This window comes from Ranitomeya imitator, chromosome 1, assembly GCF_032444005.1.
Source record: "Ranitomeya imitator isolate aRanImi1 chromosome 1, aRanImi1.pri, whole genome shotgun sequence".
Taxonomy (NCBI): Eukaryota; Metazoa; Chordata; class Amphibia; order Anura; family Dendrobatidae; genus Ranitomeya; species Ranitomeya imitator.
Window position 1 is genome coordinate 758,370,306 of NC_091282.1, and position 14,412 is coordinate 758,384,717.

General features: G+C 41.7%; 1 protein-coding gene across 2 annotated transcripts in view; it reads left to right on the top strand.

The window, feature by feature from the left end:
• The window catches only part of PAPOLA (poly(A) polymerase alpha), a 30,238-nt gene extending 17,926 nt beyond the window's left edge, over nucleotides 1-12,312 (top strand). The window contains exons 13-22 of one of the 2 annotated variants that reach the window (XM_069735034.1): nucleotides 628-681; nucleotides 1,559-1,678; nucleotides 1,763-1,872; nucleotides 1,961-2,082; nucleotides 4,042-4,184; nucleotides 4,268-4,353; nucleotides 4,443-4,675; nucleotides 5,552-5,620; nucleotides 7,659-7,718; nucleotides 9,975-12,312. In XM_069735034.1, coding sequence (XP_069591135.1) covers nucleotides 628-681; nucleotides 1,559-1,678; nucleotides 1,763-1,872; nucleotides 1,961-2,082; nucleotides 4,042-4,184; nucleotides 4,268-4,353; nucleotides 4,443-4,675; nucleotides 5,552-5,620; nucleotides 7,659-7,718; nucleotides 9,975-10,070 — 1,093 coding nt within the window. In that variant the 3' untranslated portion in view covers nucleotides 10,071-12,312. The remainder of the gene's footprint in view (nucleotides 1-627; nucleotides 682-1,558; nucleotides 1,679-1,762; nucleotides 1,873-1,960; nucleotides 2,083-4,041; nucleotides 4,185-4,267; nucleotides 4,354-4,442; nucleotides 4,676-5,551; nucleotides 5,621-7,658; nucleotides 7,719-9,974) is intronic. The other variant, XM_069735043.1, reaches the window with a different exon arrangement.
• Nucleotides 12,313-14,412: the final 2,100 nt, after the last annotated feature.

Genomic DNA, 14,412 nt, shown 5'->3' on the forward strand with positions numbered 1-14,412 from the left:
TCTGTGAATTAATCCCATAATGCTGGTACTTCGACCTTTCGTCTACAGTCCTATGAGTTTATTGGTTTGGTTACGACAGAACGTTTTACTGAATTCTTCATATTGTGAGTAAAGATGAGCGAATTTGATCGGGTCGCTTACTCAATAAGCTGTAGAGGGAACCCGGCTACATGGATCACTCCTGCTGATCAGCTGTCCCGCTCTGTAGCTGCATGTGTCACGGCTGTGTTGACCGTCACAACACATGCATGGAGAGCCTGTGTGTTGTGACGGTCACACAGCCTCTGTGAAACCGGGTTCCCTCTGCAGCTTATTCTGTAAGCGCTATAGCTTGCCGAATCAGGAGGGACCCGATCAAATTCGCTCATCTCTAATTGTGAGCAGCTTTGAGTTTCCTGTCCCAGCAGCCGGGCTCCTGCCCAGATAATGAAAGCCACAGCTCCGGCTTCTGCCACAGATTACAAGCGTGATGTACAGGATTTGAAGGGTTACTAGCCAGCAAGAATACCTGACTTTACAAATAGGAGATTTCTGTTTTTGTCTCTTTCATCTTAAGTGTAGGGGATAAGACGGAATATTAATTGTTTTATACTCTTTGCAATAAAAAGGCATTCTTTATCTTCAAAGGCATTATATTATACTTCTTGCCAGTGCACCGACTGAAAAACAGCATCTTGAATGGTAAGTCCTCATCCAGCAAGTGTTGTTTTGTCTGATATGTACATTATCTTTTATTTTTTCCGAATATTAGTTGTAAATCAACTAAAAGGAATAGTGCCAATGAATCTTCACTTTCTTAAAGGGGCTGTCAGACCCCACTGATCTGATATGACCTATCCTATAGATGGGTCCTCAGTGTCTTGTGACCACATGACTCGTTTTAAAGGGGTATCTCTATCTCGTGAAGAGGGCCTGTATAGTCCGATTCCTGGTGGTCCTTCAACATTCCTGCTACCTGTGAATAGAGCAATTGCTGTTTACATCAGGAAGGGTTAAATATTTAAATATTGCACGATTCATGTCAAGAAATTGGTCTGATGGATTGATAAACGGGTGTATGTGTATGTATGTATGTATATATATATATATATATATATATATATATATATATATATATATATATGTATGTGTGTGTATATATATATATATATATATATATATATATATATATATATATATATATATATATATATATATATATATATATATATATATATATATATATATGCATATATATTTTTTTTTTTTTTTCATGTTCTGCTGCCGATAAGAAGCGATTTCATCTGGTCACTTCTGCCTTCTGGGAGATACAGGTGTATAGTGACAGATTAGACCTTGTAAACCCTGGCAGCATACATCACTTATGAAGAATCTCTTTCTATAGCTGCTCCTGGGTATTTCTTGCGTTCACTAGAATAGATCTGTGCAGCACTTTTGTAAGTGTGGCCCAGTCTCGGACAGTTCTTGTCAGAACAGATTTACAAGGAGAGGAAAGTAGAAGATGAGTACAGCTATTCTCTGGTGCCTGCATTCACCAATGCCGTTCCTCCACTTACAGGGTGGGTTTAGTCGAGTCGAAGATCCGTATCCTAGTTGGAAGCCTAGAAAAGAATGAGTTTATCACACTCGCTCATGTGAACCCTCAGTCATTCCCAGCTCCTGGAGAAAACCCAGAAAAGTAAGCCTGCTGATATTGCATGGGAGCACTGTCTGTGCTCACATGTTCTTTATTGCACATTTATTTATGTTCTCCAATTAACAGGGAAGAATTCCAGACCATGTGGGTCATCGGACTAGTCTTCAAAAAGATGGAAAACTCAGAAAATCTCAGTGTGGACCTCACGTACGACATCCAGGCCTTCACAGACACTGGTAACTCCTGCTGCTCTTAAGGCATAAATGTGTTTTGCCTCCTTCCTTCTCCTCTCATCCCCTCTTAACTTTTGGATATTTTGTGCAGTTTACAGGCAGGCAATAAATAGCAAAATGTTTGAAATGGACATGAAAATCGCAGCGATGCACGTGAAAAGGAAGCGACTGCATCAGCTCCTCCCAACACACGTATTGCCGAAAAAGAAAAGGGTAAATGACACCTATAAAACTATATGTATTGAGTTTCTTAGTGTGTGTTTCCAGTACTTTATAGATCATGGCTTATTGCTAAGATAGCCCAGTAGAGGGGTTGTTCATCTCTGGATTATTTTCACTTAAGTTCTTGGCTAAAAAAAAAAGATATAATTTTTGCCAATAAGTTTAATGAATTTTGTTGCACCTGGTTATCTGTTTCCTTGTACATTCAATCTTGTGGTCATAAATCAACTGCGAAAAAGTTATAAATGGTCAGAGCGAACCCACTGATGGATTGTCAAATAACGCATTCTGCAGCTAGCAATAAATAGTGCAATACCGAGTCTATAAAAGGGAAATGTTGCAAAATTCTTAAACAAAAAAGTCCCCAAATATGGACATCTCTAATGAATAATCATGGCAAACATAACACTAAGGCTGAATCACATAGGCATACATATTTGATCGCGGCTGCCCAAATACAGGAACACTCTTCTCTGCCAAGACTCCTTCATCTCGGAGAATAAAAGATTGGATGTTGGAAATCCAAGATACCGGATCCTTCTCTTCCCTGACATCTGTCAATGGAGAACTGGGAGGCCCCATATACAACAGACCAGGTTCATCTAGTGTAGGGTATCGCTACAGTACCAGCTTTGTTGATTTCATATGCAGAGAAAATTCTCCATGTAAATTCACCTGGAGATTTGTCTCCCGCAGCATTTCGGCTTCACTGAAGAAATACCTGCATGATGTGATGTAAATCCGCAGTGATACGTGTCTCTAGTGTAGCTGCCAGCCTTGTCCTGCAGGATGACCCTGCTGATTAGTGTGACGAATAGGCAGCCGGCCATTGTGCAAAGCAAGCGTGGCTGCTGATTGTAGTTCTTTCTAAAGTGCGACTTATCAGACAGTTGCATCCATTCCCTATCACACTTTGCGCAGCTGTGACATCCACTGACTACAGCTTCTCTGTGGTTAACTATAGCGCCAACAACCGCAATCAACCCCTAAACATGCGGACATATTTAGTTATTTCTGCTTTTGTTTATTCTTTTACAAATAGACATAATTCCTTTAGTTTTCAGTCCCCATAGCTGTATGAGTGTATGTATGGTTTTTATGTTGGTGCGAGTCGTAAGAAAAAGTCCCAGTGAGGGGCAATGTTGGGGGGTGGGGAGTGCAATTCCACCTTTGAATTGCCTGCAATAAAAATAGCATGTCAACGTGATCCTTCAGGTCCGTAGGATTATGGCCATGCAAACTCTCATACAGGTTGTTGTTTTTTTGTTTTTTTATACTGCTTTTAACCCATGAATGACTTCCAATGTGCGTTTTTACTGAACTGAGAAACAAGTTTCCCCGACGGTTGAAAATGTAGCAGGTGTCAGCGTTATACAACCGCACACCGCCTGCTGCATCGGCCACGATTGCTATTGGCACCATGGCCGTTTAACCCCTTAGATGCTCTTGTGCATAGCAGTGGTATCTACATGGATAAATCGGGAAGAAGTCTCCCTGTGTACCCAATTGGCCCCCTTAAGATCGTGTTTGTATGGTCTAAATGGTTGCCATGGCAATCCAAGTCCAGGGTCCCTGGATCTGTCAGCTATGGGGGCCTGTTGAAATTTTTTCTACATTTTAGTGGGAAAAATATTTTATTCATTCCACATATAGGCCTCAAGGTGCCTTCAAAACTGAATAGGTCTCTTAATAAAAAATCTATAATATTTTCCTTGAAAACCAAACTTGATGGTAAACCTTTAAACCTTCCAAATGACATTTTCTGTATTTGTTAGACTTATGGAAAATGTTATTAAATTAAAAAAAATATTTTTTTCCATTTCCCCCCCCCCCCCTTCCCCATGTCCTGTGTTTAGGTAACGGTGTTTGATGGTGTGGACTGTCTAATATTAAGCATCAAGTAACAATTTTATGGAAGCTTACTATTTCTTTTGCTTTTGTGTTTTGCAGCATTCGGTGGATGGCGTTAAGCTAGTCTCTCTCAACGACAACAGCTTGGACTTATCGATGGACAGTGACAACAGTATCTCTGTGCCTTCTCCAACCAATGCCACAAAGAGTTGTCCTCTGAACATCTCAGGATTGTCTCAGGGGTACAAATTGCCTATTTTCCAGAAACAGACCCCTTCTAAGATGTAAATGTACAAGTATAATTGGATTTTTGTCTTCCATCTAGTAGGAACAGTCCAGCAGTCCCAGTAAACACTTCAGCCACTGCAGACGTCATTGCGTCACCGAGTAATCCCTGCGATATTTCATGGGGTAGGCTAGAAAAGCTTCATGTAATTTGCATCCTTGGCTTTATTCAAGTTTTATGTTTTTTCTTATAATTTGTGGGAAATTTCTTGCAGGCAACCTCAACGAAAGCATTCCTGCCGATACTGCCATGCAGCCAGCCATTTCTTCCACACCAAAGCCTGTGGTGTCGAGAGTCGTGACTGCGACCCGTTTGGTAAACCAAGTCTCGAAGCCTTTAACAAGCATTGCAGTCAAATTGCCCAGTCCTGTATCTTCTGTTTCCGGTGTAAAGCGGGCTTCCTCATCTCCGAAAGACGATAGTCCCAAGAAACTCAAACTTGAAGAGGTATTTTCTAGCTTGTTAAATACAAAAGCAATTCCAGCAAATGTATATTTGGGAATTGTCACTCATGCGATAATGGTGAAGTTACATGTCTTATGTATATGTGTACGTAGAATGACGTTAATACCTTTGGTTGCACAAGCAGGATGGGCTATACCCTCTCCTCAGACACTAGGCAGCTCAGCATAGTGTGAGATCTTCTTTATTCCCCTTCTTTTTTTTTTCTCAGCTTTTTCTTAGCTGTCTGGAAACTTCAGCTTTTTTTGTGTGGCCTTTACCTTTACAAATTCCTCCATTACTAGTAAGGTTGGTGCCACTTTTGAGGAGGTTTTTGTTCACTTAAACACCTTCTTTTCTGGTCTGCCTGCTGCACTTTTGATAAAATCCTTGTTTTTTCTGCTGCAGATCTAACCCTACCCACACCACTGAATATCTGCTTCCTGTGCACACTGCGCATGGGCAGAAAGCTCCCAATCAGCGGTGGAGGGTGGGGTTGTATACAGCTCATGAATATGGAGGACTACATGGTAGCAGGCTTACTAGTCCTCTAATGATTATCTGCTGAGATAAGTGATTTTTTTTTTTCCAACTACAGCAAGCAGCCCAGGAAGTGACAAATTGCTAGAATAAGGGTATCTGCTACATTATGCTGCTAACAGATTGGGTGGCAAAAATCTGGTGACAGATTTCCTTTAAGTACAAACATCCAATTCTTAGTAAGCTATCCGCTGCTCCCTTGTTGTGCCTGTGCTTTTTGTGATTTTATAGAATTCTGTGCAGCCATGATTTAGGTACATGATGTGGGAGATGACTGATGGCATTAGGGAGAATCGTAGAGAGAGACTTCAAAATATTTATCGCTTTCTATTTTTTTTGCAGGACGAAATCGAAAACTGTTCTGCAAACGATGTGGAGGAAATGCAAAAAGTTGAAATGGAAGTTATAAAGGTAAAAATATGATCTTCATAATTCACAGCAGCAATAGTTATCTGTGGTGATTAGTGATGAGCAAGTATACTCGTTGCTCGGGTGGTCTCCGAGTATTTGTGACTGCTCAGAGATTGTTTTTGTTGACGCAACTTCATGATTTACAGCTGCTAGCTAGCCTGAGTACATGTGGGGGTTGCCTGGTTTCTAGGGAATCCCACATGTAATCAAGCTGTTTAGTAGCCCCAAATCATGCAGCTGCCGCTAGGAAAACTAAATCTCCGAGCACTCACAAATACTCGGAGACCACCCGAGCATGCTCGAGGAAAACCCGATCAATGAGTACACTCGCTCATCACTAGTGGTGATTGCATCTAAAATGAGACCCTTCCCAGTGACCGTTACTGGTGTAGTGTCTGTTCAGGCACAAGAATGTCTTGGATGGAGGTTTGCTGCACGCTTGATTGGCCAATAGGAATATCTCTCGGCCACCGCACTCGCTTTCATACTCATGCATGCTTGGTTTGGCCATGCACACATGGGAGAGTGGAGAGTAAGCTGCTGTCAAACACCTGGCAACAGTAAACTACCAAGGAAACCGACAATTGGCCTTTGAAATTCAACCCACCTGATGCTCTATCTAACCCTGACGTCATCTGTGGGTGAGACCTCTCAAAGGGGCTGCGGATTATCAGAAAGCAATGTGGCCTAACATTAAGCACTATGCGCCCAAAATTGTGATGCAAATTCCGACATCATGATTAACCCCTTAATGACCGCCAATACGCCTTTTAACTGACCTTACATATAAGAGAATATCATCCCCATACAGGTATCAATCCGGCATCTGTTGGTTGTGCACTATAGCTGACAACTTTCTGCATCAGCCACGATCAGTGTTTGCACCGTCCAAATCTGTTTAACCCCTTAGATGCTGCTGTAAATAGTGACTACATCATTATATATGGTTAACAGAGTGTGGGGGCTTCCTCTTTATCCAAATTGGTGCCCTCAGATCATGATTTTGTGGTCCTGATGTTTGCCATGGCAATTCATGACCAAATAGCGGCCTTCGAGTCTGCCGGGTGTAGTAATCTGTTCAGAAGTTAGAGGCATTTAGGTGGTAAAAATACACATTTTCATTTCTGTCATACCACTTTGCATTCATTCCTGTAAAGCACCTGAAAGGTTAATAAACTACCTGACAGCAGTTTTTTATATGTCAGGGGGTGCTGTTTTTAAAATGGTATCACGTTTGGGGGTTTCCCAATATATGAGACCCCTAAAGTTACTTCAAACATGGATGAGTCCCTAAAAAATAAATTTAGTAAATTTCCTTGAAAAAATGAAAAATTGCTGCTACAATTTTAAACCTCCTAAAATGCTAAAAAAATAAAATATCATTTTACAAATGGTGCTGATGTAAAGCCTACATGTGGGAAATGTTATTTATTAATGTTTTGCTGTGGTATGACTATCTGGATTAAAGGGATAATCATTCAAATTTTGAAAATTGCTAATTTTTTAACATTTTTCTCAAATTTTTGGTATTTTTTAAAAATAAACACAAAACATATTGACCTAAATTTACCATTTTCATAAAGTATAATGTGTCACGAAAAAACAGTCTCAAAATCACTGGGATTTGTTGAAGCGTTGCAGAGTTATTACCACATAAAGTGACAATGGTCAGATTTCAAAAACTTGGCTCCGTCACTAAGGGGTTAAGGGTGCCCTGTCACCTGAAACGCGTAGTGTTTTTATTGTATTGTGCTGATGTTTCATCCTCTGCTTCTGATTGAAGTGAATAAAGTATTTAGTTTTTACTTTTCACGCCTCGTTGAGCTGGAATTTTTTCTTCATTTCTGGCCTAACATTAAGCACTATGCGCCCAAAATTGTGATGCAAATTCCTGGCACAGAGATGGTGGTGTAAACATTCTCCAGGTTTATCAAACTCCAATAACTACTATGCTAAGCTAGCACATTTCATTACGGTCTAAAAATTAACTGATAATGATAAATCTGCCTTTTTTGGTTTTTTTTTCCTGATTTTGCAGGAGCATGAAGGTGAAGTCAAATCATCATCCCCTGTTCCTGGAACTCTGCCATCTACTCAGGTACCAACTGTAGTCTGCTAAATAACATCAAGCCAGAGACTAAATTCTGCAGTTGGTGTGTGTGTGTTTGTCAGAAAAGAAGTTTTATACTGCATTCACTATTCTGCTGGTGCAGTCACTGTGTACATACATTACATTACTGATCCTGAGTTACATCCTGTATTATACTCCAGAGCTGCACTCACTATTCTGCTGATGCACTCACTATTCTGCTGGTGCACTTACAGGATGTAACTCAGGATCAGTTATATACACTGCTCAAATATATAAAGGGAACACTAAAATCCCACATCCTAGATATCACTGAATGAAATATTCCAGTTGTAAATCGTTATTGATTACATAGTGGAATGTGTTGAGATCAATAAAACATAAAAATGATCAATGTAAATCACAACTAATATCCCACAGTCTGGAGTTGTAATGATGTTATTATTATTATTATTATTTATTTATATAGCACCATTGATTCCATGGTGCTGTACATGAGAAGGGGTTACATACAAGTTACAAATATCACATACAGTAAACAAACTAACAATGACAGACTGATACAGAGGGGCGAGGACCCTGCCCTTGCGGGCTTACATTCTACAGGATTATGGGGAAGGAGACAGTAGGTTGAGGGTTGCAGGAGCTCCGGTGTTGGTGAGGCGGTAGCTCCGGTGTTGGTGAGGCGGTAGCTTCGTTGGTGATGAGGCAGCAGCGGTGTTCACAATCAAAGTGGAAAATGAAGTTACAGGCTGATCCAACTTCAGTGAAAATGCCTCAAGACAAGGAAATGATGCTCAGTAGTGTGTGTCCTCCACGTGCCTGTATGACCTCCCTATAACGCCTGGGCTCCTGATGAGGCAGCGGATGGTCTCCTGAAGAATCTCCTCCCAGACCTCGACTAAAGTATCCGCCAACTCCTTGACAGTCTGTGCTGCAATGTGACGTTGGTGGATGGTGCGAGACATGATGTCCCAGATGTGTTCAATCGGATTCAGGTCTGGGGAACGGGCGGGCCAGTCCATAGCATCAATGCCTTCATCTTGCAGGAACTACTGACACACTCCAGCCACATGAGGTCTGGCATTGTCCTGCATTAGGAGGAACCCCGGGCCAACTGCACCAGCATATGGTCTCACAAGAGGTCTGAGGATCTCATCTCGGTACCTAATGGCATTCAGCCTGCCTCTGGCGAGCACATGAAGGGCTGTGCGGCCCTCCAAAGAAATGCTACCCCACACCGTTACTGACCCACTGCCAAACTGGTCATGCTGAAGGATGTTGCAGGCAGCAGATTGCTCTCCACGATGTCTCCAGACTCTGTCACATGTGCTCAGTGTGAACCTGCTTTCATCTGTGAAGAGCACAGGGGGTCAGTGGCGAATTTGCCAATCCTGGTGTTCTGTGGCAAATGCCAAGCATCCTGAACGGTGTTGTGCTGTGAGCATCTGTGGATATCGGGCACTCAGACCATCCTCATGGAGTCGGTTTCTAACCGTTTGTGCAGGCACATGCACATTTGTGGCCTGCTGGTGGTCATTTTGCAGGGCTCTGGCAGTGCTCCTCCTGTTCCTCCTTGCACAAAGGCTGGGTTGTTGCCCTCCTACAGCCCCCTCCATGTCTCCTGGTGTACTGGCCTGTCTCCTGGTAGCTCCTCCAGCCTCTGGACACTACGCTGACAGACACAGCAAACCTTGCCACAGCTCGCATTGAAGTGCCATCCTGGATGAGCTGCACTACCTGAGCCACTTGTGTGGGTTGTACAGTCCGTCTCATGCTACCATGAGTGTAAAAGCACAACCAACATTCAAAAGTGACCAAAACATCGGCCAGAAAGCATTGGTACTGAGATGTGATCTGTGGTCCCCACCTGGAGAACCACTTCTTTATTGAGTGTCTTGATAATTGCCAATAATTTTCATCTTTTGTCTGTTCCATTTGCATAACAGCATGTGAAATTGATTGTCAAGCAGTGTTGCTTCCTAAGTGGACAGTTTGATTTCATAGAAGTTTGATTTACTTGGAGTTATATTCTGTTATTTAAGTGTTCCCATTATTTTTTTGAGCAGTGTATGTACACAGTGACTACTTTTTATGTACAGTAGATATTATGTAGCTGAAAATGTTTTTCTGTGAACCTGCATTTTGTAATTTGCAGATTCTCTGTAGAAGGATCCTTGTCCCATGCACATGAGAAATTACTTGTTTTTAAAAGCATTTTTTTCTTTCTTTTTAATCCCTTTTAAACTTGTCTTCTGTCCCTAGCGATCGTCCAGTACCGATCTGTCTGACATCCCCGCGCTGCCGGCTAATCCTATCCCAGTTATCAAGAATTCTATAAAACTGAGACTGAACCGGTAAAAGTCCCCCTCCCCTCAGTCTTAGTACCTCAGGGTCCATAAACAATCTCTCCACCAGATGAACAGTGGTCTCCTGGAAGTGCTGGAGAAGAAGAGGATGTGATATTACTTTAAAAAAAAAAAAAATGTATAAAAAAATTAGCTAATTGTATTGGCCTGTAAGCACCAATCTGGAAGTCCAGGTTAGTACGATGACTGGTGACGCACTGGTAACTGGTTGCCATCTGTTCCATAATTTACCCAAAAGGACTGACGTCTTGGGAGAGACTCGCAGTTGTGACTGATAACTGTATCCGTACTCCACGATAGTTCATGTATCTCTCGCAGAATTGACAATACATCTGGCCTGAAATCTCTCAGCACTTTTTATTTTCATTTCTTTTTAACCGTAGCGAGGAACTTTTAGATGGGTTTCTTTTTAATTGTCCTTTTCAGTTTCATTCATGTGCTAGATTTTTTTTTTTCTTTCTGCATGTTGTATCCCAGCACTGGACATGTCATCCTCCCCCACCTTTTGTAAAGAAAATGAAAGTGAAGCGTTAATGTTTGTCGTAATATCATTAGGTTATCATTTGTGTGAGTTCTGAAGGCCGATTGCGAGGGTCCCTTTCATTTTCCTTTCCTTTTAACGCCAATATTTCTTAGTTCCCCCTACCTTTACACAGACTTTAGGGGAGGTGCGGCATCGCTTCAAAAGCTGTATAAGTGCGGGTATCCTTTGGTAATGCCGGGTTTGGGGTTTTTGTCCTGCTGCAAAGTGCTGCAGAAACTTTCATGTATAAGACAACCAACTTTCGTTCGTTTTTTTTTTTCCCCTACTGTAACTCATTTGAGAAGCTGTGATTTATCCTCTAAGCTAGGTGGGGTGCAAGATGTATATGACTAAAAGAGTATCTAGCATTGCCGCGGGTAGGTTGAATGAATCAGTGGATGTGTTGAAAGTCTGACACACACTATATCTTTTGGTTTCGTGGCGCAGTCGGTGTGCGATTGCCAGCGCACGACTTGGGGGGGCACAATAACTAATGCGGTTTTCCTTCTCTGTACTTTGAGTTATCATTTGCAGTGCATTTAATTTATAGGGGTTTCCAAAATTAGGAGAAAAAAAATGAACAGCACCACTTGTGGTTGTGGGGTGGTATTGCAATTCATTCCCATTTGATTGAATGCTGCAATTTTTCAGGGATAAAAAAAAAAACATTTTCTTATCCAGGAAAACTCATGAAAGGCTGGGATCACACATGTTGGGTTTTGTATTTTGTTTATTTTTAGCCAGAACTGGATTTATGGGGATGGGGAATATATAGGGCAGATTTATAAGGCTATGTCAAAAACTACATGTGATTCTTGAATTTAGCAACATTTGGCATAGGGGTTGTTTTTCCGTTTAAAGGCCTGGTCCAGAACTTTTTATGTTGATGGGCTACCCTTAGGATCAGATTAATGGGGTGCCTTGGCTGAGACCCCCCTCATTTATCTGCTGTTGCAAGGTCATACAGCAGCTGAAGGTCCATTGGACGGAGTTGGAGCTCCACAGCACCGTACACTTTGTAGTGGCCATTTTTGGGTACTGCCGTTCTTGTAGTACCCAAGAATGATCACTACTCATTATATGGCACTGTGCTGTACACTGTATATCTGGCAGCTACAGGAAACAGCTGATCGGTTGGGACGCTGGGTGATCGACTCCCACCGATTCGATATTGATGTCCTATCCTAAATGCAAGTTATCAGTAACGTAATCCAGGACCACCCCTTTAAGCCCATGCAATAATTCCTTCTCATATTACATTTTGAGATTCCCTTTAGGTATAAAACCCACAAAATAGGACCTGTAATGTCTATTCCTTATAGTCATGCCAGCCGCCAGGTTATAAGTCTTTTGTTTACAGGATACGGTCCCCCCACACTCCGATTCATCATCCACAGCTTTCTAGAAACCTAAGATGTTTGTATATTTCTTTTCTGTCTTCTCCCCAGGACAATGTTTGGCCTCGTTTATTACTTTTTTGTTTGCCCACCTTCTGTGTTGTACCTTTTATCTCTAGTTTCTCCCATCCTGAAGATCAGACTGTTGCTTCCGCATGATGTATGTATTGTCCCATGACTGGAGTTTGCTTTGTTTTATAGTACCCGTTCTCCTTGTATTTTTCAGAAGCTATTTTGTAAACAGATGATGTATTTCTCAATTGAAAACAGAAAAAAAATACACAAAAAAAATAAAAACCGCACAACCCCATGTACATCTATTGTGTCCTGTGGATTTATTTTTTCTTATCTCCTTACACTTCCAGCTGTACAAGTAAGATCGGCCAATCAAATATTGCACGGCTGCAACGGTGGGGGAGGGGGTAGCTAAAATAAGCTATGGGGGTCTGGAGAAATGAGTGTTTTTTGTGTGACATTGAAAGTGCGGTGGCTAAAGAAACCCTTCAGTCTTAACCCACCCAGGTTCATGACGTCAAAAAGGGGAAGGTGGGTGGGAGTAGGGATTTCCCATGCAGATTACATGGTCAGTAATATTGGCTTATCCTCATTTAAATAGCAATCTTCTAATAGTGTTATGCCTTGAAAATGGTCACACCACGCAAGCTAATAACATACAGTGGGGCAAAAAAGTATTTAGTCAGTCAGCAATAGTGCAAGTTCCACCACTTAAAAAGATGAGAGGCGTCTGTAATTTACATCATAGGTAGACCTCAACTATGGGAGACAAACTGAGAAAAAAAAATCCAGAAAATCACATTGTCTGTTTTTTTTTATCATTTTTTTGCATATTATGGTGGAAAATAAGTATTTGGTCAGAAACAAACAATCAAGATTTCTGGCTCTCACAGACCTGTAACTTCTTCTTTAAGAGTCTCCTCTTTCCTCCACTCATTACCTGTAGTAATGGCACCTGTTTAAACTTATCAGTATAAAAAGACACCTGTGCACACCCTCAAACAGTCTGACTCCAAACTCCACTATGGTGAAGACCAAAGAGCTGTCAAAGGACACCAGAAACAAAATTGTAGCCCTGCACCAGGCTGGGAAGACTGAATCTGCAATAGCCAACCAGCTTGGAGTGAAGAAATCAACAGTGGGAGCAATAATTAGAAAATGGAAGACATACAAGACCACTGATAATCTCCCTCGATCTGGGGCTCCACGCAAAATCCCACCCCGTGGGGTCAGAATGATCACAAGAACGGTGAGCAAAAATCCCAGAACCACGCGGGGGGACCTAGTGAATGAACTGCAGAGAGCTGGGACCAATGTAACAAGGCCTACCATAAGTAACACACTACGCCACCATGGACTCAGATCCTGCAGTGCCAGACGTGTCCCACTGCTTAAGCCAGTACATGTCCGGGCCCGTCTGAAGTTTGCTAGAGAGCATTTGGATGATCCAGAGGAGTTTTGGGAGAATGTCCTATGGTATGATGAAACCAAACTGGAACTGTTTGGTAGAAACACAACTTGTCGTGTTTGGAGGAAAAAGAATACTGAGTTGCATCCATCAAACACCATACCTACTGTAAAGCATGGTGGTGGAAACATCATGCTTTGGGGCTGTTTCTCTGCAAAGGGGCCAGGACGACTGATCCGGGTACATGAAAGAATGAATGGGGCCATGTATCGTGAGATTTTGAGTGCAAACCTTCCATCAGCAAGGGCATTGAAGATGAAACGTGGCTGGGTCTTTCAACATGACAATGATCCAAAGCACACCGCCAGGGCAACGAAGGAGTGGCTTTGTAAGAAGCATTTCAAGGTCCTGGAGTGGCCTAGCCAGTCTCCAGATCTCAACCCTATAGAAAACCTTTGGAGGGAGTTGAAAGTCCGTGTTACCAAGCGAAAAGCCAAAAACATCACTGCTCTAGAGGAGATCTGCATGGAGGAATGGGCCAACATACCAACAACAGTGTGTGGCAACCTTGTGAAGACTTACAGAAAACGTTTGACCTCTGTCATTGCCAACAAAGGATATATTACAAAGTATTGAGATGAAATTTTGTTTCTGACCAAATACTTATATTCCACCATAATATGCAAATAAAATGTTAAAAAAACAGACAATGTGATTTTCTGGATTTTTTTTTTCTCAGTTTGTCTCCCATAGTTGAGGTCTACCTATGATGTAAATTACAGACGCCTCTCATCTTTTTAAGTGGTGGAACTTGCACTATTGCTGACTGACTAAATACTTTTTTGCCCCACTGTATACTGCATGTCTACTTTGTCAGCATGATTGTGTAAACTTTTTTTTTTGTTTAGAAGGGTTAAAAGTTTAGTAGCAATTTTTCGTTTTTCCAACACCATTAACAAAACCTATTGATGTAGAGACTGCTTCACTTTTG